At 31.0% G+C, this 19870-nt stretch overlaps 1 protein-coding gene across 1 annotated transcript; it reads right to left on the bottom strand.

Annotated features, from left to right (window-relative positions):
- Positions 1-216: 216 nt before the first annotated feature.
- LOC126679443 (calcium-transporting ATPase 1, endoplasmic reticulum-type-like) lies at positions 217-6234 on the bottom strand. Its single transcript, XM_050374480.2, has 9 exons — positions 6048-6234; positions 4405-5867; positions 4081-4147; positions 3861-3982; positions 2889-3170; positions 2387-2764; positions 1917-2026; positions 1142-1370; positions 217-1034 (listed from the first exon to the last, which is right to left on the bottom strand). The coding sequence occupies exons 2-9, from the start codon at positions 5815-5817 to the stop codon at positions 447-449; spliced, it is 3189 nt and encodes a 1062-aa protein (XP_050230437.1). The 5' UTR covers positions 5818-5867; positions 6048-6234; the 3' UTR covers positions 217-446.
- Between the last annotated feature and the right edge of the window lie 13636 nt (positions 6235-19870).

Raw genomic sequence — 19870 nt, 5'->3', positions numbered from 1 at the left:
TTAATATATCTTTTCATAATATAGGCTTTGAATTACAGGTCTGATCAAATTTGGTTTATTTTCGCTTTCAATCACTTTATCCTTTGTTTTCTATTTTTAGACACAATAGCTTCAAAATGTGCAGAGGTATGTGCATAATTTTAGCAGAATAAATTGGCTCAGTGGTAAAATCAGATCTAAACCTTCAGAAACATCAACATTTAGACATTCAAAACATGAAAAGAGAAAAAAATGAGGTTAATTTTAATAAACTAAAAAAGAGAGAGGAAGATTTATGTGTTTGAAAGTAAAGTCTAAAATCTAATAAAAATTATCAATTGCCTAAAACTAACCCTTAATCTTGAATTTAAAAAAGGGCTAGTTGCATAAGTTCATAGACTTAAGACTCATTCTGAGCTTTTTTTTTTGCTTTTCTAAATAGTTTTGGTTCACAACCTGCGATAGCTTTATTCTGTCTTGTGCTTTGAATGTCTGCTTGAACCAATGTTCCTCCTCATTCCACTCGTACACCTTCCCACAAATTTGAGAACCTCATCTATTAGAATTACAGGTAAAGCAACAGCTAACACAAGAAGCCACTCGTTTACGCTCAGAGGAACGATTCCGAATATCTGAGCAAGGAACGGTACGTAGAGGATCAAAAAGTGCAACCCGAATGATATAAACATTGCCAGAAGAAGCCACGGATTAACCCACGGAGGCATTGTCAGGAGACTGCCATCTTCGGAGAGAGCATTCAGGGAATTGAACATCTCGATTGCAACCAAAACAGAAAGGGACAGAGTTGATGCTTTGATTTTTCCAGATCGGAAGTACTCGCATGGATTATCGTCGAAGTTGAACACTTGAGACCCGGCTGTGAATGGCGATACTGAGAAATTCTGCCAATTTCCACATTGAGCCCAATTGGCCAGCTGGGAGTAGGTTACCACACTGTGACCATCTCGACTCAGGTCGATGAACATGAATGTGTGACGTGTGTACCAGATTATGAATACCCCTACTGTCGCTAGCCCAACATAAGATCCAATCACCTGAATCAAGTACAAATAAGGTTAACAAATAAATTTTTATTAACTCCATGAAAGCAACAATAACATTTTGGTCTTTGGACAAAATGAATGAAATGCAGATCCCATACCAGGTAACGAATTAAAATCCAGGGTGTTATCAATGAGTCGTCACTCTTCCTGGGAGGCTTCTCCATAATATCTTTGTCTGCAGGATTGAATCCTAACGCTGTTGCTGGCGGTCCATCGGTCACGAGATTAACCCAGAGAAGCTGAACAGGAATCATTCCTTCAGGTATGCCCAAAGCAGCTGTCAAAAATATAGAAGCAACCTCGCCGATGTTTGAGGAGATCATGTACCTACAACATTAATGAAAATAATTTATAATTTAACATTAAAATGGTACTTGACATTGATTGAAACTGACTATAGTGATACTTTCAAAAGAGCAAAAACACTTAGAAAATACTTAAATGGACAAAAGGCAAAATGACTTGCACAAGAAATAGTTACAAATATAAAGTTTAAGAGTTACAGAATTGTTATCCGAAACAAAATCAAAACGCCAAAATGTAAGACTCGACAAGTTTTTATGCAACATAGCTCAGTGGTGAACTGTGATCATAACTGTAAAGATAAACCAAACTTAACTCCATTTGAAAGATAATCTGTATTTGACAGATAAGTCCCAGTTGCATACATGCTGGTACGTTTGCACAGTTAAAGCATCCAATAAACGACGACGCTTCTATGCTTAAAATTGAATGCACCACAACAGATTTGTTTTTTTAAAAAATTGGCATCCAATTATGAAAGTTACGGTAACTTCTACTTTTTAACCAGAGAAAATTTAACAGCATAATGGCTATTGAAGATACAGTAGCCCAAGTGAGAAAATATCAGACCTGATAAAAGCCTTCATATTGTTGTAAATGGACCTGCCTTCACCAACGGCAGCAACTATGGTACTAAAATTATCATCTGCTAGCACCATGTCAGAGGCTTCTTTTGCAACCTGGAATGAGAAAAATTAGATCTCCCAACATTAAATATGCAGCCTAAGCAAAGAATGCAGTAATGTGTGATCTAGAGTAGAAGAGTCTATTAAAATGGAGTAGTGTCTGACATCTCAACGCTGTGGTCAAAGACAAATAACAGTTTTACTTAGGCTGAAATCCAAAGACTGGCTTACAAAAACTCTCAAAACAGCTAAGTGAAGTGCATCAGCAACAACAGATGCTCATTCAAGCAGTGATTTCAAACTCTGGTCTAAATACACATCCATCCACATTTATGCAGTAAATTGTAAAGTTCAACTTATAAAAATAAATTTTCAGGGCTTTCCAAAAGCTGCACTATAAAAACATGTATATACCTCTGTCCCAGAAATCCCCATTGCTATGCCAATATCAGCCAGCTTCAAGGCGGGTGCATCATTCACTCCATCTCCTGTCATGGCAACTACTTCCCCATCTGCTTTAAGCAACCTCACTATTTCTTGTTTATGCCTTGGTTCAGCCCTGGAGAATAACAAACCACAATCTTGCCTTAGGTGATTCCTTTGATCAGGATGTTCCATGAATTCTTTCCCTGTCAAGCTCCTAGAGCTGATATCATCATATGGTCCAAATACACCTATTTCACGACAAATAGCTTCTGCTGTATTCTTGTTGTCTCCTGTAATAACCATAACACGGATTCCAGCTGCTTTGCAGTCCTCAATTGCTTGGCGAACCTCTTTCCGAGGAGGATCCTTTAAGATTTAAAAGTAAGAATAAGAACCATTTCAACAGCAGAAATTTTCCAATTTTAAGAAACAAGAGTAGAATAATCCCAAAAGAAAAGAGAACGGAGTAAACAATACTGTTACAACGTACCCTTAACCCAACTAAGCCAACAAATATGAGTTCACTCTCAATAGTAGAATACTTGGATAGGTTTAACAAGAGTTCATGTGCAGGGTGGTCTTCTTCACCATTATAAGTTTCAAACTTTGGAACTTCTGCTTTGTAAGCAAACCCTAGACAACGTAGAGCGCTTGTTGACATGTCATGAAGGCTTTGTAAAATAAGATCTTTTGAATATTGATCCAGTTCAGCAACTGAGCCATCAAGCAACTGAATGTATGAACTTCTCTCCAATAAGTTCTCCACTGCACCCTGCCACATACATGCCCCCGATAATTAAGTCAGCCAAGAGAAGCACAAAACAATGAGAGAAAGCTTCACAGTACTAGTTAGTCATCTGTGTCAAACCTCCAATTGGAAGACCAAACAGCATAAGAAAATCATTTGGGAAATATTAAAAAAGAATACAAAGAAACATGGAGAACCAAATCAATGAAAAAGTTTTAAACAATATATTTCAGTAACTATCTTGTAAGAGAAACATACACTAATGGGTCTGACTTTAAGGGGGGAAAAAACTTTCTATAAATGTCATAGAACGAACCAAGTGGTAGCACATGCAAGTACACGCAATGACACAAAGATATACTATAAAATAAAAGCCCATGCACCGTCCTCATAATTGCAGGAAAATGCCCACTAAGAAGTAGGAGCCCCAACATCCATCAGATTTTGTTAGGAAAGTTCGCTACTCGTAGAGAAAAAGAGAATTTTGGTTGATGTTATTGGGCAGTGCAACTGCAGTCTGCGGAAGAAAATACAAATCAAGGCTGTTTTGAAGCATTTATATCGGTTTTTGTATTTATAGCCAACACTTCTGTACAAATTCTTGTGCAGCCAAAGCAAGACCGGCGGCACCTTAATTTGGCTGAATATATGTAAAAGACACATAGGGATATACGCGGAGAGAGAGAGAGAGAGAGAGAAAAAAAGAGTCAATACCTTCACTAACAGTGCTTTTTTGCCTGAGCTGGAATTGACAATAACTCCCATGGATTTCCGATCTCGGTCAAATTCAAGAGTTGCAATGCGCTGCTCCATTTTATTCCATAGTTGACAACAACCTTAAATGTCATGAGGGTGAAGGGAAAAATGAGTGGAAGTCAGGATCTTTGATATATAAAGAAACAAAATAATAAGATGTAGGATTTCAGTCACATACGTAGAACATCTTCATGACCTGATGATGATTCAAGTCCACCTGGAAAACCCATTTTTTCAACAAGAACCTGGTACAGCAAATAGAAGCAACCGATGAGGTATTTATTACCCAATGATTTCTCTAGTAATTCATTTCTTGGACCAAAAGTATAGATGCTTAATGCGTACACACCTAATTTTAAAAGAAAATAAGCCTAATCAAGTAGTAGTGCAGATATCAACAAGACCTAGACTAAGATGCAAAAGAGTTTGACTTTCTCAATGCTCAAGTTAACTTGTTTTGGCATGAAGTAATGGAAAGAAAATAATCAGACGATCACTTCACCTTCAAGGCAGCCTCAGTAGGCATTCCAGTAGCAATATAATGTTGCCCAGATTGCTCAACATCTGCATCATTGCAGATAGCAGCAATCTTTGCAATCATTTGAAGATTAGAGTCCATTCTACCCACGGGCCAATCTTCTATTTTCCCATCAGAAGGATTGTATGAAATCCCTTCCACATTGAAAGATCGAAGAGTTCCAATCCTAGAACCCATAGCCACAACTTTTGATACAGCCATCTGATTGGTAGTTAAAGTACCCGTTTTATCAGAACAGATCACTGTTGTACAGCCAAGAGTCTCAACACTAGGCAACTTTCTGACAAGTGCATTCTTTTGAGCCATCTTTCGAGTTCCGAGGGCCAAACATGTAGTAATGACTGCAGGCAGCCCTTCTGGTATAGCAGCCACTGCCAATGCCACAGCAATCTCAAAGTAGTAAGTGCATTTCTCAAAAGAGAACTTAAAATTCCTAGGCCAACCGTCAACATACTCCCAAGAAAGGAAGTATTTCACATTAATTAGCCACACCAACGCACAAATGACTCCAATAATCAAAGTTAGAAGCTCTCCAAATTCATTTAGTTTCTTCTTCAAAGGAGTATCCTCCTCATGCTGTGAAGCCTCATGAATCTGCGAATGCACCTTTCCTATCTCTGTGTTCATCCCTGTATCTGTAACCAGGCATATACAGTTGCCATTAACCACTGTTGTCCCGGCAAAAACCATACATTTCTTGCCTTGAATATCAGTATTTTCAGCAACAGCCTTAGCAGTCTTATTAACAGCTTCACTTTCTCCTGTCAAAGACCCTTGTTCAAACCTAACTGTGGAGCTAATCAAGCTCAAAACTCTCATATCCGCAGGGACCTTATCACCCACTCTCAGCTCCACAATATCACCCGGAACAAGCTCCTTAGCTGGTAAATTTGATAACTTCTTACCATCTCTTATAACCGTAGCATGCTCAGACTGAATTTCTTTCAAAGCCTCTAGCGCTTTCTCCGCATTACTCTCTTGCCAAATACCCACAATCGCATTGACAATCAAGATCAAGAAAATCACCAACGGTTCAACAAACGCAGTGATCCCCATCTCACCACCTTCGTCCCCATCATACCAAGCTAAAACAAAAGATATAATTGCCGCAGCTAACAAAATCCTAACTAATGTATCATTAAATTGCTCCAAAATCAACTTAAAAATCGAGGTGCCCTCATGTTTCTCTAACTCATTCAAACCATGGATCTGCCTCCTTTTCTCAACTTCTTCACTAGATAACCCAACCTCATGATTAACACGATAATGTTCCTCACATTCTAAAACTCCTTTCGACCAAGCCGGAAACTTATCTCTATCCCTTTCTTCTACCCCAATTTTTTCCGCTTTCCCATAATCCTCCCCTCCTTTCCCCATTGAAATCAAAATTGCAATGTAAAAAACACGAAACCCCAATTCAAATCCACCTGAACGATAAAAATCAGGATCTAACCAATCAAATTCACAATATATAATAAAATCAACTCAAATTAAATTAAAAAATCGAATCTAATATAGCAAGCAGATCTGAATTGCTGATTTTTCTCAATAACCTAACAGAAAACTCATACAAAAAAAGAAAAAAATTAGGGTTTAACTGAACTTACCAGTTATTGAGTAAATCTAGAGAGAGAGAGAGACTCTTCAATTCTTTAATTAATTCACACACACACTCGCTCTACTAGTGTGTGATCTGTGATGATTATAAATCAGATCTAAATCAATAATTTGATTACCAAATTCACTAATTAACAATTAACATCGCAACTGAAAAAAATTAATACAATTGCTTTTTTTGCTAATAATTTAGTAATAAATTTGTATTTATAGTTTTTTTTAAAGTCTTGTGTCAGGTAGGAAAGCTACTAATCCACATAACTCGATCCAATAAGATTTTGCCACGTCAAAACAAGTTGCTTTTATTGGATCATTTTCGTCAAGTGGCGAACAAACATACGTGATACTATTCTAGTGAAATCTGCGAGCTGTCGCATTGGATCTTCTTGTTTGCTTAGTTTTATTTTTTTTTGACTAGTTTGTAATTTAATTTTTTTTTTTAATTATATTGGGAAATTTCCTTGATGTTGCCTTTTGTAAGTGGGAAGTTATTTTAAAACTCAAAAAGGTTTTTGGTTTATATTTAATTTATATTTGAACTTTTTTTTAAGAACAAGAAAAGAAACCGAACGATTAAATCAACCGACTGAACAAATGATTTTTTGTGATTCGATTTTAATAAATTATCGGTTCAGTTTGAGATTTTGATTATCTAAATTAACCAAAGCAACCGAATAAACTGACAATTTAATTTTTTTAACTTTTTAATTCTTTTTAATTTTAATCACACCGATCAAATTACCGACTTTTCCAGTTTTGGTTATAGTTTCCTTGTCTTTTTTCGCTTTTTTTTGAATGATTCGATTTTAAACATTCTACTAGTCAATTAATTTAATTTTAAAAAAATTTGATTTTACCGACGGACCAACCGAATGGAAAGTAGGCATATTGGATTATTATTCTGTAGTTGTTCTATAGGCAATTAGGCATATAAAATTTCTATAAACTGTTAGTATTTTTTTGTTAATGGGCAAAGACTTGTATTTAAATGATGTTAATCTACTTTGAGCCTAATCAAACAGCGTTTCTGACCTTACAAAGCCAAAAAAGGAAAAATAATTAGCTAAAACTTTATTTAACTTAATAATTTAATTGTATTAGTTATCATATCAGTTTTATATTACGATATGTATTTAATTAATTAGTTTTAATTTTTTTAATATGGACAAATTTTAGCTAAGTCAATACACAAAAGTCTAATAAATGGCAATAAAATCAATAATTGTACTTTGTCAAAATGAGGATTACTTGTCTATCTCAGTCAATTAACAGGAATCATATAATTAGAGAACACTACTAATAGAGAATTTTCAGAAAAATGCTATTGCAAGATTGGAATATATGATGCTATAACAGTTTTCCTTTGGGTCCAAGAAATGAACAAATCAACTTAACCCAAAAGAAAAGAATAATAATTTTAAGTTTTAGATTTGGCATTATCTCTTGGCATAATATTTTAACTTTTACTAAATAAAATGATGCAAATGAATAGTTAATATAATCATTTCAATTTTGGATAAAATATGTATGTGTTTTCTCAAAAAAAAAAAAAACTAAAATATGTATGTGAGCATAAAATATTAACACAAATTTTTCCGTTGTGATAATAGATTTTTAAAACTTCAAATCTGGTATTTTCGTGGACTAAGATATATAAATTTATTATAGAACAATCAATATTAAAAAAATTATCAATGTTTGAAATTTTAAAATAAATTATGGAAATAAAATGATAGCTCAACACACTAATAAATTATGATTTTTTTTTATGCAGATCCAAACTCTAATTATAATCGGAAATTTGTTACTTTGCCTTTTGTAAGAGGAAAGTAATTTAAAATTTCCAAAGGTCATTCGTTTCAAATTTAATTTTTTTTTTGATTTTTTTATAGGTTGTATTAATAGAAAATATTAGAAAAAAATGATATCTTTCGAACTAGGGGTGAGAAAAAATCCCATCGACCAAATTAACCGGCTGAACAGGTGATTTTCGACCAGTCCGATATTGATTAAAAATTGTTTTTTATTACCAGTTTAGTTTGAAATTCTAATTATCTAAATTAACTGAACTTTAAAAAAAAAACACTTCTATTATGCCTTTTTCAAGTCTAACCGGACTGATCAAATTACCAACATATTCAGTTTTAAGCTTGGTTTTTCCTTCGGTTTGATTTTGGTTAGAACTTTTTATTTGATCGGTTTTATTTTAAATATTAAATCGATCGGTCAATTCGATTTGGAAATTTTTGGTTTTAATAATCACCGGATTGACCGAATGCTCTCTCCGCTTGGAACCAGGAATATGCGGCTTATTATTCTGTAGTTGTTTTAACTTTTATGATTAGGCATACAAGATTTCTATACATGGTCTTTTTTTGGGGGATTGTTATTTTTTGTTAATGGGCAGAGACTTGTATTGAAAATGAAGTTAATATACTTTGCGCCTAATTAAATAGTATTTCTGTTAGCTAATAATTTAACTAAGTGATTTTATAATTATCTTATCATTCTATATTATGATATTATTTAATTTATAAAATCTAATTAATTAATTTAGATTTTTAATATGAACAAATTTTAGCTAAGTCAAGACACAAAAGTCTAATAAAAGGCAATAAAATCAGTAATTGCTCTTTGTCAAAATGAGGATTACTTGTATAAAAAATCAAATAAATACAAACTATGGAGTTGTTTAGTTCAATTTTTTTGTGGAGTTTTTAACTTTTACTTTTCAAACAGCTCTATTGAAGTATTTGGTTAAAAAAATTTAAAAGCTATTGGTAACCTTTTAAGCCTCCAATAACTATTGTTAAAAAACTTTCAATTTAAATTTTTTTGATAACAACTGCTTGTCTTCGAAAGGTGTCTAAAGGACGGGCCAAATGCATCAAAGTGAGAATCTGGGAGCGGATTCCCTACCGGCAGGGGGAAGAAGCAGAGCTGCAATTTTTTTTTTTTTTGAAAAATCCGGTTCTCTTTGTCTTAGCATTTCAATATTATTTATTATTTAGATAAAACTATCCCAATTAAAATATATTATTTATAGTGTATAAAATTATTTAAGATATTTTTAAATCATCTGATTATTTTTAAATTAGATAAAATTAGTTTATTTATGTTATAGCAACTATAATTAAATAATTGATTAGATTGATTACAAATTTATTGAACTTTTATATAAAATAATATTAAATTTTGTTTCTGATAAAAAATAGTTTTAATAATTTTTATTAAATATTATTTAATTAATTTATAATTTAATAAAGTAAAAAAAAAATTATTATTACCCTTTAAGATCATTATTAACAGTAACAGTCAATCAAATTTCACCAAATAATCTGTCAGTTAATAGTCACTAGCTATTAATCATAAGATACTGCTGAACATAACAGAAATATGATGATATGGCAGTTTTTCTTTGGTCTAAGAAATGAACAAATGTAACTTAACCCAAAATTTTCAATTTGGCATATCTCTTGGCATAATATATTAACTTCTTTTTTTTGTGACGAGGACCCACTCTATTGAACCGAAACTCAATATTATTCAAACCTCGGGATGTGGACCGCCCGCAAGCCCACATACCTGGTAATTTCTATAATGGTCAGCAATCCAACCTCAACCACTCCATATTAAGAAAGGGCGTAGCCGGGGTTCGAACCCGCAACCTTTGAACCCAGATGACTGAGACTTAGATCACTAGAATCCGTGCGGGCAAATTAACCCCTCATAATATATTAACTTTTACTAAATAAAATGATGCAATTATAATTATTTTATTTTAGATCTTGAATTGAAGCTTCACTAAAAATGATTAATTGAAAAAAATGTTTGTTGATATAAAATATTAACACAAAATTCTCCAATGTTATAATAGATTTCTCAAAACTTTAAATTTGGGGATTAAGATGGTGCTTGATAACTGATTTAATTGCTTCAATTAAAATTTTCAGCATTTATTTTTATTAAATAGCCATTGACAACACAACTAATTTCAACTTAATTTAATCGATTAAGTTAAAAACCATTCAGAATAATAAGCTAAAATATCAGACTTAGAATTTCCACTTAAAAATTGTTATTTTCTAAAGTAAATGAATTCTAGATATCTAAATTATTATACTAATCAATAAACTGTATTTTTAATTTTGATATTTTTGATAATATTATTTACGAGTACTACCCATACACTTATATTTATATATAAATATTATATTATAATATTCATACCATATAATTATATCTATTTTAATAAATATATTATAAAATCAAAAAGCTTAATATTAAAATATATTTTATAATAAATTTAATATATATAGTGATGAAACTTATCAAACAGATTATATGGCATCCGACACGTATATATTTCAGTGATTAAAATATTCAATTTTTAAAATTCAACTCTAATTTTTTTCCAGTATTTATTTTTTATTTTTATCGAACATCACCTAAGGTTTATAAATTTTATTATGTCTATGAATTAATAAATAAATAATATAAAATTATCTATACTTGAAATTTAAGATAATTTTTACAAAACATTGACCGCTTAGACATACTGATGAACTTCTATCAAAATATAGAAAAGTTCTTATATAAATTATAGAGTTAATTTCATAAAAAAATCACAACCTTTACACGAATTTTTATTTTAATCACGACCTTTAAAAGTTGGCATTTAATGGCACGACCTTTCATTTTGTTTCAAATCTATCATCAAAGTAAAATTCGGTGTATTTTTTATGACTAAAAATTACTAATGCTACACACTCTAACTGAAAGATAATAATATTTAGTGTCAATTTATAATTTAATTTTTTAATTAAATAGTTTAATAAAGAATTTAGTCAACAAAAATACACTAAAATGATAGATTCAAAAAAAATTAAAAGGTCATTATTTTATATGACAATTTTTAAAAGTCACGATTAAAATAAAATTTGTGTAACGGTCATAATTTTTTATGGAATTAACCATAAATTATATATATTGAGTCATTCGCTGATAAAATTAAAAATATTATAATATACAATTGAATATGTAAAAGCATTAATTAACAAAACTGATATCACTATATCAACATTTGAATACTTGGCCCAGTTGGCTAAACTCTAATGATATGTGTATGAGGTTGAGGGTTCGACCCTCAACACTCACAGGCAGTGTGCCTATTTAAAGAAGAAAAATTATTGCACACAACCGTTGCGCCATGTCATTCGTGTAACAAACCAATTGTGCGTTAGCCATGTGGAAAATTGAATGATAAAAAAAATAAGTAATAATTAAAAGATTCCCTATCGCAAATGCTCATTGGCTTGATGTAAAAATGACGTGGCGCAACGGTTGCATGGGATAAACACTCTTTAAAGAATGTCTAACATTAGCTCCCGCTAACCCACTTTAACAATTAGAGTAGACTGTAAAAATAAAACAATTAGAGTAGACTATTTTTGACAAAAAAAGATATCATTATATCATGTTAATGATTTATGATAATATTATTGATTTATTCAGAGATAATGCAATAGATATAATTTATTTAAATATTTTTTTCAAAATATATATCATGCTTAAAGTAATAATATTTTAAAATATTTACTACTGTCTTTGAAATTAGATTAAAATTGTTTTTTGTATATATTTTTTAAAAATATTGTTTATGCATACATATTTAATTTCATTTAACTCAAAACTAGAGAGTTTTAATTATTTGATATCCAAATATCAAGAGATAAATAATTATTTTTTAATTTTTTTACTAGAACCACAATATTTCTCCTAATTTAATATTATCCCAAATTTTTGTTAATCGTAATATAGGATATATGAATTTAAATTTTTCAATATGGGTAAATTTTAGGCAAGTTTAAAACACAAAAGTCAATATATGGCGATAAAAGAACTGTAATTTATCAAGATGAGGGTTAAAAAAAAAAAAATATGCAAAACCAATAAAGCAGAATGTTTAGATTATATTTTAAAAAAATAATCGATAAAATAATTAAAATTCTAAATATAGAAAAGCATTTTGCCTTTTTAATTGTTAGTAAATTAAATAATGCAATTGAGTTGTTATTATTAAAACTTGAATTCAAGTTACAATGAAGATGATCAACCATAATAAGTATAAAACTTAACATAAAATTTTCCTTTGTTAGAATATAGTTTTAAAACCTCATTTTCTTATTTTTATAGGATTACGAAATATACAATTTATTTTATAGCAATTAAAATATGAAATATAAATTATCGATGTCTGAAATTTTAGATAAATTATGGAAATAAAAATAATAGCTCAACACACTAATAAATTGCTATATTTTTTTAAAAAATTCTTTAGTAAATTATCTTCAGTTCATTATTTGCTAAAAGTTATTTAATAATAAATATTCAAGTATGTGTGTGGAAAATAAATTTAACATAGTTACAAACTTAGATTAAGGGTCGTACAAAATTATGATCAAAAGACCATTTTACCCCCTCAACTTGGCACAGCGTATCAAAAAAGTTAAAAGTAAAAAAATATGATTATTTTTATCCCGAATTTGACAAAACCGATACAAAACCCCCTTTCTCACTCTCAGCCAAGAGAGTGAGACACACTTTCTGATTTTGATGGTGGTTTTTTTCCTAGGTGTTTTTTTATGGTAAAAAATTTAAAATGGTCATATTTTTTTAACATTTTAAATTAGTATCTAATAATTAAAAAAAAAACTAATCCCTTAATTTAAAACTTTATATAACAAATTAACCCCTCATATCTTAGATTTTTAATAAAATAAATAAATTTTTATATTTTGTTAAAATTAGAACAGACCCGTGGGTCCGTTCTTTGAAGAATAAACATCGGTCTGTCCTTGAGGAAGAACAGACCTCGGTCTGTTATTCAAAGAACAGACTGACCGACGTCTGTTCTTCAAGAAAAGACCGGCTGACATCTGTTCTTCAAAGATAGACCGCCCGATGTATGTTCTTTGAAGACATATATGGATTCGTTCTTCAAATAACAAATCGGCCGACGCCTGTTTTTTGAATAACTGACCGAGACATATGTTCTTTGAAGAACAGATCCGAAGATATTCTTCAAAGAACAAACCGGGGCTCCTCCTCCTCCAAGTAGCAGCAACTCTTCTTCTCCAGCGAGGAGGAGCTCCTTCTCTTCGGAAATCGAAAAAAAATTGATTTTTTTTTTAAAATGTTCAAAAGGCTCTTACGTTAATTATAGTTTAATTATATTTAATTAGTATTTAATTATAATTAAAGAAAATTATGATTAATTAAAAATCTGATCCCCAATAAAGATGTCACGTCAGCATGCAAAGATGATGTGATGATAAATGTTGTCTATGTAGATATTTCTCCAAATTACATACCATATGTAATAATATTTTAAAATAATTATTATCACTCTCAAATTTAGATTTAAACTATCATTTGTATTAATATTTTAATTTTATAGGTTAATGTTATAAAAATTCACCAACTTTACACATTTTTTTAATTTAATTATATTTTTTAAAACTTCTCATAAACATACACCAACTTTCATTTTTTTTCCAAATTCATACACGGTGTTGACGTGTCACTCATTTATTGGTTAAAAATAACTTATACCTCAGCAAATTACACCAATGAATGAGTGACACGTCAACACCATGTATGAATTTGGGAAAAATAAAAGTTGGTGTATGTTTATGAGAAATTTTAAAGAACGTGATTAAATTGAGAAAATGTGTAAAATTGGTGAATTTTTTTATGACATTACCCCTAATTTTATTTAACTCAAAATTAGAGAATTTTAGTAGTCGCATATGATGAGAATAGTAATATTTGTTTTAAATAGAAAAATAATTTAATATAAAAGCAAAACTAACTATTTCTATTTTTTTTATTAGAACCACATAATGGTTCTCCTAATTTTCCCTACGCTCCCAATTTCTCTATCATAATGTAGAATATAACAATTATAACAACAAAGAAACGCCCAATTTTCCCTTTTCCCCCATATAGTTGAATTAATTATTGGGCCATAGGCTTTGTGGCTTCTGGTTCCACCTCATTGACCCATCAAAAGAAAACAATTAGTCACCATCTTAAAGGACCCAACTGAACAGTTTTATCATACACGTGGAGACAAATATCATACTTTTTTCTTCATGGACTTTACTTTTTAATCCAATTTGGACCACAACCTAATTGAACAAATTTCTTCTGTTGAAAAAGTAGTCTCTCACTATCTCAAAAATAGTAAGAGAATCTCAACAACTGCTTTTAATCAATGGTTTAGAATTTTCTTTGAGAATTTTCGATTTTTCTTTTGCATTTTAATTTGCTTGTTTTTGTTTGGTTTTCAAATGAGAATATGTATAAGCAAAGCTACGTAGTAGTACATTCCAACTAGAAAAGGTTCAGTTTCTTTTGGAATTAATAATGGGTAACAATACAAACAACAAGTTTCCTCTAGAAAATTTATTCCATTTAACAATCTAACATATTCAAAATATTAAATTAAATACCAATGGAAGATATTAAAATTAATAAAGTTTATATTATAAAAACATATAAATTTCATCGGATAAACATTTTAAAAATTACTAAAGAAAATGAAATATTGATATATTTTTGGGTTTTTTTTCACAAGTACCTTATTTTTTGAATTTTTTTATAAAAATACTCCTTTTTGGTAGTTTATTAGTAGATTATTGATAATTTATCAGTAGATTAGAGGTAAAAAAAGTATGTTTATAAAAATTTCAAAAAATAAGTTATACATGATAATTTCTCTATATTTTTTCTGTAAAAATTATGTAAATGGTGCCCAAGACAAACTATGAATAGAGTTTTGCTCTCATCACACATATATGGTCAATGAAGAAATTTAAGTTTTTCATTTCTAAGTCTTTGCATGTGCTACAATTGAGATGAAAATTGGATTTTTTGGTCTACCGTTTAGATTAATTGCTGTGCCTGCAATTAAAATGCTAAAATCTGATTAAACAGACAGATAAAAAAAATACAACATAAAGTGCAACATAAAATAAATTTACCACTGGAATTATTAAAGCCTTTTTAATAATAATTAGACATATTTGAATATACGCTTTCAGACCGTCTACTCTCGCTCCTTGGATATAATTTAAAATTCAACTGCAACGCAATTAAATAATAGTTTAATTTTGATTTTTTTTAAAATCACGTGTTGTAAAAATATATTAAAAAGAATGACCTTTAAATTTGTAAATAATATTGGAGGAGAAAGTTCAAGTGTTGTTGCTGTTGTTTGTTATCGACTTAAATAACAATTTGCCCCCTCAACTTATAAGCGATGGACAATTAACATATAAATTATTGGGTTAATTACATATAAAATCACCACCTTTACACGAATTTTCAAAAATAACACGACCTTTAAAACGTGTCAATTCAGGGCACCACCTTTCATTTCTTTTCAAAAACAACATGGACACGTTTTTTGATAAAATTTTGCTGACTTGGACACCCGATGAGAGTGCCACGTGTCACGCCACGTCAGCAAAAATGCCACTAAAAATGTGGCCGTGTTATTTTTGAAAAGAAATGAAAGGTGGTGCCCTGAATTGCCACGTTTTAAAGGTCGTGTTATTTTTGCAATTTCATATAAAGGTGGTGATTTTAGATGTAATTAACCCTAAATTATTTATGTGAGAAATCAGTCATAAACTTAATTAGTGATTATTGGCAATTAACCCTCATTTTGGTAATTTAGTTATAAGTTAAGGAAGTAAATTGCTAATTTAAACTGTTAAAATGAGGTTCATTATCTATAATCAATAAATTCGTAATTAATTTGTCCATAAAATTAATTTATATATTATTTGTTCATTTCTTATACGTTAAGGGGACAAATTGCTATTTAATTATTATTGTTGCCTCACTATTGTTGCCTCACTATTGTTGCAATTGCTGCAACCATTTATAGTTGTTGGCACTGTTACTACTACTTTCGCCGCTGCTAATTATAAAATTAAAAAAAAGAACACTGAGCATCGTGTTAGAACAAAAAAAAAGGAAATAAACTTTAGTGAAAAGTACAATACATATTTTACAAAATAATATCAGATTTGATTATTAATGTACAATACGTATTGTAAACTTAATCCAGTAAGTAAAATTAATTTTATAAATAAATTAACGGTAAATTTAATTTACTTAATAGTATTAAAAATAGATTAAAAATAATTTTTATTTTATGATATATTATTTTGAACTGTTTTTATTATTTAGTGTTGATTAAAATTTGTAATTTAACAGTAAATTAATTTTTGACATATTTTTATTTTACTTTTAATATTATAAATAAATTAATATATAAAATGTTAAAAATATGATTAGATTGATTTTATTTTTCCTAGAAATTTTGTAGCTATTACCAAGTTTAATTTAAATGCTATAATATTTTATAAATTATATATGAAAGTGATCTTTATTTATATTTTTATTAGTGTACTAAATTTACTTTAAATTTATATTTCAATTTAAATATTTACTGTCAGCTTACTTTAAAGTTTATAATATTTTAGTCTTTCAAATTTGTTTAATATTAATTTATCATAAATACACTTTCCATTTTATAATTTTTATAATTAATAGTATATTGGTTTCTCAAATAAATGTTTAATTTTAAAATAATAAATATTTAATAAACTAATTATCATACTCTCAAATGAGCCTTATAACGATTGCACGGGGCCCCAAGAATTCTTCTAATCCAGTTATTAAGCGTTATAATGTGTCCAAAGCTGACACCTCTATGAATCCTGAAAATCACTCTGCAGCCAATATTTCTTATATTCACTCTAGTATTTCTAACGCCTTGGGTAATGTTTCTGAACGAAGAAGAGACAGTCCTATGGAGGAAATTCATGATATGGACATAATGTTAAAAGAAAATGTTCCCATTGATATTATAAGCAAGAACCCAGGAGTGTTGAGTTGTGCCCCTAAGCAAGTGATGGGGCCTCATTTAGAATTTAGTTCTGATGTGAACATGGAAGATATGGAAGAGTTTCCCCAGAGGCATGTGATTATTAATGGATTATCCATTAGTTTGGAGAACAGACGAATTTGATATATTGGTATGGTTTCTAATTTCTTTTCTTATCATATTGTAATGATTGGTACACTTAACGTCATGGTTTGGAATGTTCAAGGAGTCGGTTCTAAAGCTCTTAAAAGAGTTTTATTTCTTTTTTCGTTTGAAGTATCGTTTAGATACTATAGGCATTGTTGAGCCTATAATTAGTGGTAAGAAAGCAGATGATTTTGTTAAAGCAAGTGGTTTTGATTTCTCTCATAAGGTGGAGGCTAATGGATTTTCAGAAGGTATATGGATACTGTGGAAGTCTGTTGTGAAGGTCTTTGTCCTTAACAATAATAATTATTGTATCCATGTTCGAGTTGGTGAAGGTGCATATGCTTTTCTTTTGACAATTATTTATGCTAGCCTTAATGCAGCTTTGCGCAAATTTGTGTGGTATGATCTCTCTATGTTGGCTGAGGGTATCTAGAAGCCTTGGGTCTTGGGTGGAGACTTTAATGCTGCGCTTCATGAGGGAGAGGAGAGGTGGAGCTGTTTGTTGTCCTAGTACGTGCAATCTTTTTAAAAGCTGGGTGGAGGATAATCAATTAGAAGATTTGGGTTTTATCGGCTCTAAATTCACCTGGAGGAGAGGTAATGTGTTGAAGCGTTTGGATAGATTTTTGTGTAATGACAAGTGGTTGCAGAAGTGTGATAACCAGTTTGTCACCCATCTTCCTCGAGTTCAATTGGACCATAATCCGATTCTTTTGCAGATTAATTATACCCGTTATGTCCACACTGCTGCCAAGCCTTTTAGATTTCTAGCAACTTGGGTGGAAAATTCTCAATTTCAGAATTTGGTGAAGAATAACTAGCTGTCTCCGGAGCCGTTTGTCAATTGTGTTAACCACTTTACTGATGAGGTTAGGCATTAGAATCACCATGTGTTTGGGAACATTTTTAAAAGGAAGAATAATTTACTAGCTCGTATTGATGGTATTCAGAGAATTAGAGAGGTTTTATTTTTCCAAAATCTTGCTGAGTTGGAGCATAAGCTTCAATTTGAGCTTAGTGAAGCTTTTTTGCAAGAAGAGTTGTTACGGCTTCAAAAATCTCGTTGTGATTGGGTTTTGGACGAAGATAGAGATACAAGTTTTATCATAAAAAAGTTAGGCAAAGGAGACAGGCGAATAAGATTGTTGCGCATAAGGATGAAGAAGGAAATATTATTGTTGATTAGAATGACCTGAAGAAGATGGCTATCAATTGTTTCTCTAAACTGTTCACTAGAGTTATGGAGTTTAAGAATTTGCCTCCTAGCCGTATCTATTTTCCTGCTATCAACCTGTAATATGAAACACAAAGGTTGAGGAATTCTCAATGATTTGTATTAGAGAAATCACTAGGTATTTATACACAAGTAAATGCTAAAAGAAAGGAAAGCAATTCCTAGAATTAATCTAATCTAATCCCTATGATCATGCTACCATATATGATGTATTCACACTAATGTATTCACACTATAATTCTAACACTCCCCCTCAAGCTGGAGCATAGATATTTGTCATGTCCAGCTTGTTACAAATATAGTTTACCCGAACCCCATTTAAAGCTTTGGTAAAGATATCTCCAAGTTGTTCATTGGTGCCAATGTAGTATGTAGAAATGATGTTGGCTTCTAGTTTCTCACGAACAAAATGGCAGTCAACTTCAATGTGCTTGGTACGTTCATGGAATACGGGATTCGAAGCAATATGAATAGCTCCTTGATTATCACACAATAACTTTGCTGGAGTGTTGATCTTGAATCCATGTTCGGACAAGAGATGACGAATCCATATAATCTCACACACAGATTGAGACATCGCTCGATATTCAGATTCCGCACTAGAACGAGAAACAACATGTTGTTTCTTGCTTTTCCAAGAAACAAGATTACCTCCAACAAAGACATAATAACCAGTAATGGATCTTCTATCATCCTTGTCTCCTGCCCGGTCTGCAACAGAGAAACACTCAATCTCAGTATGACTATGATTCTGGTAAAGTAATCCATGTCCAGGTGTCCCTTTTAAGTAACATAAAATCTGCTCAAGTGCATTCCATTGATCAATGGTAGGAGAGGACATGAACTGGCTGACAACACTAACAGAATAAGAAATATCAGGTCTTGTTACTGTAAGATAATTCAGCTTCCCAACTAAACGTCTATATTTTCCAGGGTCTGCAAAAGGCTCTCCTTCTGATGTGAGATGAGAGTTTGGAGTCATAGGCGCACTACATGGCTTGGCTCCAGACTTTCCAGTTTCTGTCAACAAATCAAGAACATATTTCCTTTGAGATAGGAAGATCCTTTTCTTGCACTTTGATACTTCAATTCCCAAGAAATACTTTAGAGCTCCCAAATCTTTTGTTTGAAAGTGATCATGAAGAAATGTTTTCAGAGATGAGATTCCTGAAAAATCACTTCCAGTAATGATAATATCGTCTACACAGAAAACAAGAAGGATGATACCTGAAGAGGAACGCCTATAGAAAACCGAGTGATCACAATTGCACTTCTTCATCCCAAACTTCTCAATTACTTGACTGAACTTACCAAACCATGCTCGAGGACTCTGTTTCAACCCATATAGAGATTTACGAAGATGACAAACTTTGCCATACTCCCCCTGAGCAACAAAACCTGGTGGTTGCTCCATATAAACTTCCTCTTGAAGGTCACCATGTAAAAAGGCATTCTTGATATCGAGC

This window comes from Mercurialis annua, linkage group LG1-X (genome assembly GCF_937616625.2).
Source record: "Mercurialis annua linkage group LG1-X, ddMerAnnu1.2, whole genome shotgun sequence".
Classification (NCBI taxonomy): Eukaryota; Viridiplantae; Streptophyta; class Magnoliopsida; order Malpighiales; family Euphorbiaceae; genus Mercurialis; species Mercurialis annua.
Note: the sequence above shows the minus strand (reverse complement) of the source record. Positions and strands in the feature narration are given on the sequence as shown.

What these genes read in the sequence shown, in the direction of transcription:
- LOC126679443 (XM_050374480.2), bottom strand. Translation starts at nt 5,817, where the DNA reads ATGGGGAAAGGAGGGGAGGATTATGGGAAAGCGGAAAAAATTGGGGTA. An exon ending in TTGGCTTAGTTGGGTTAAGG is followed by an intron (nt 2,765 to 2,888) that starts GTACGTTGTAAC and finishes TAAATCTTAAAG; the next exon opens with GATCCTCCTCGGAAAGAGGT. An exon ending in AATATGAAGGCTTTTATCAG is followed by an intron (nt 1,371 to 1,916) that starts GTCTGATATTTT and finishes TTAATGTTGTAG; the next exon opens with GTACATGATCTCCTCAAACA.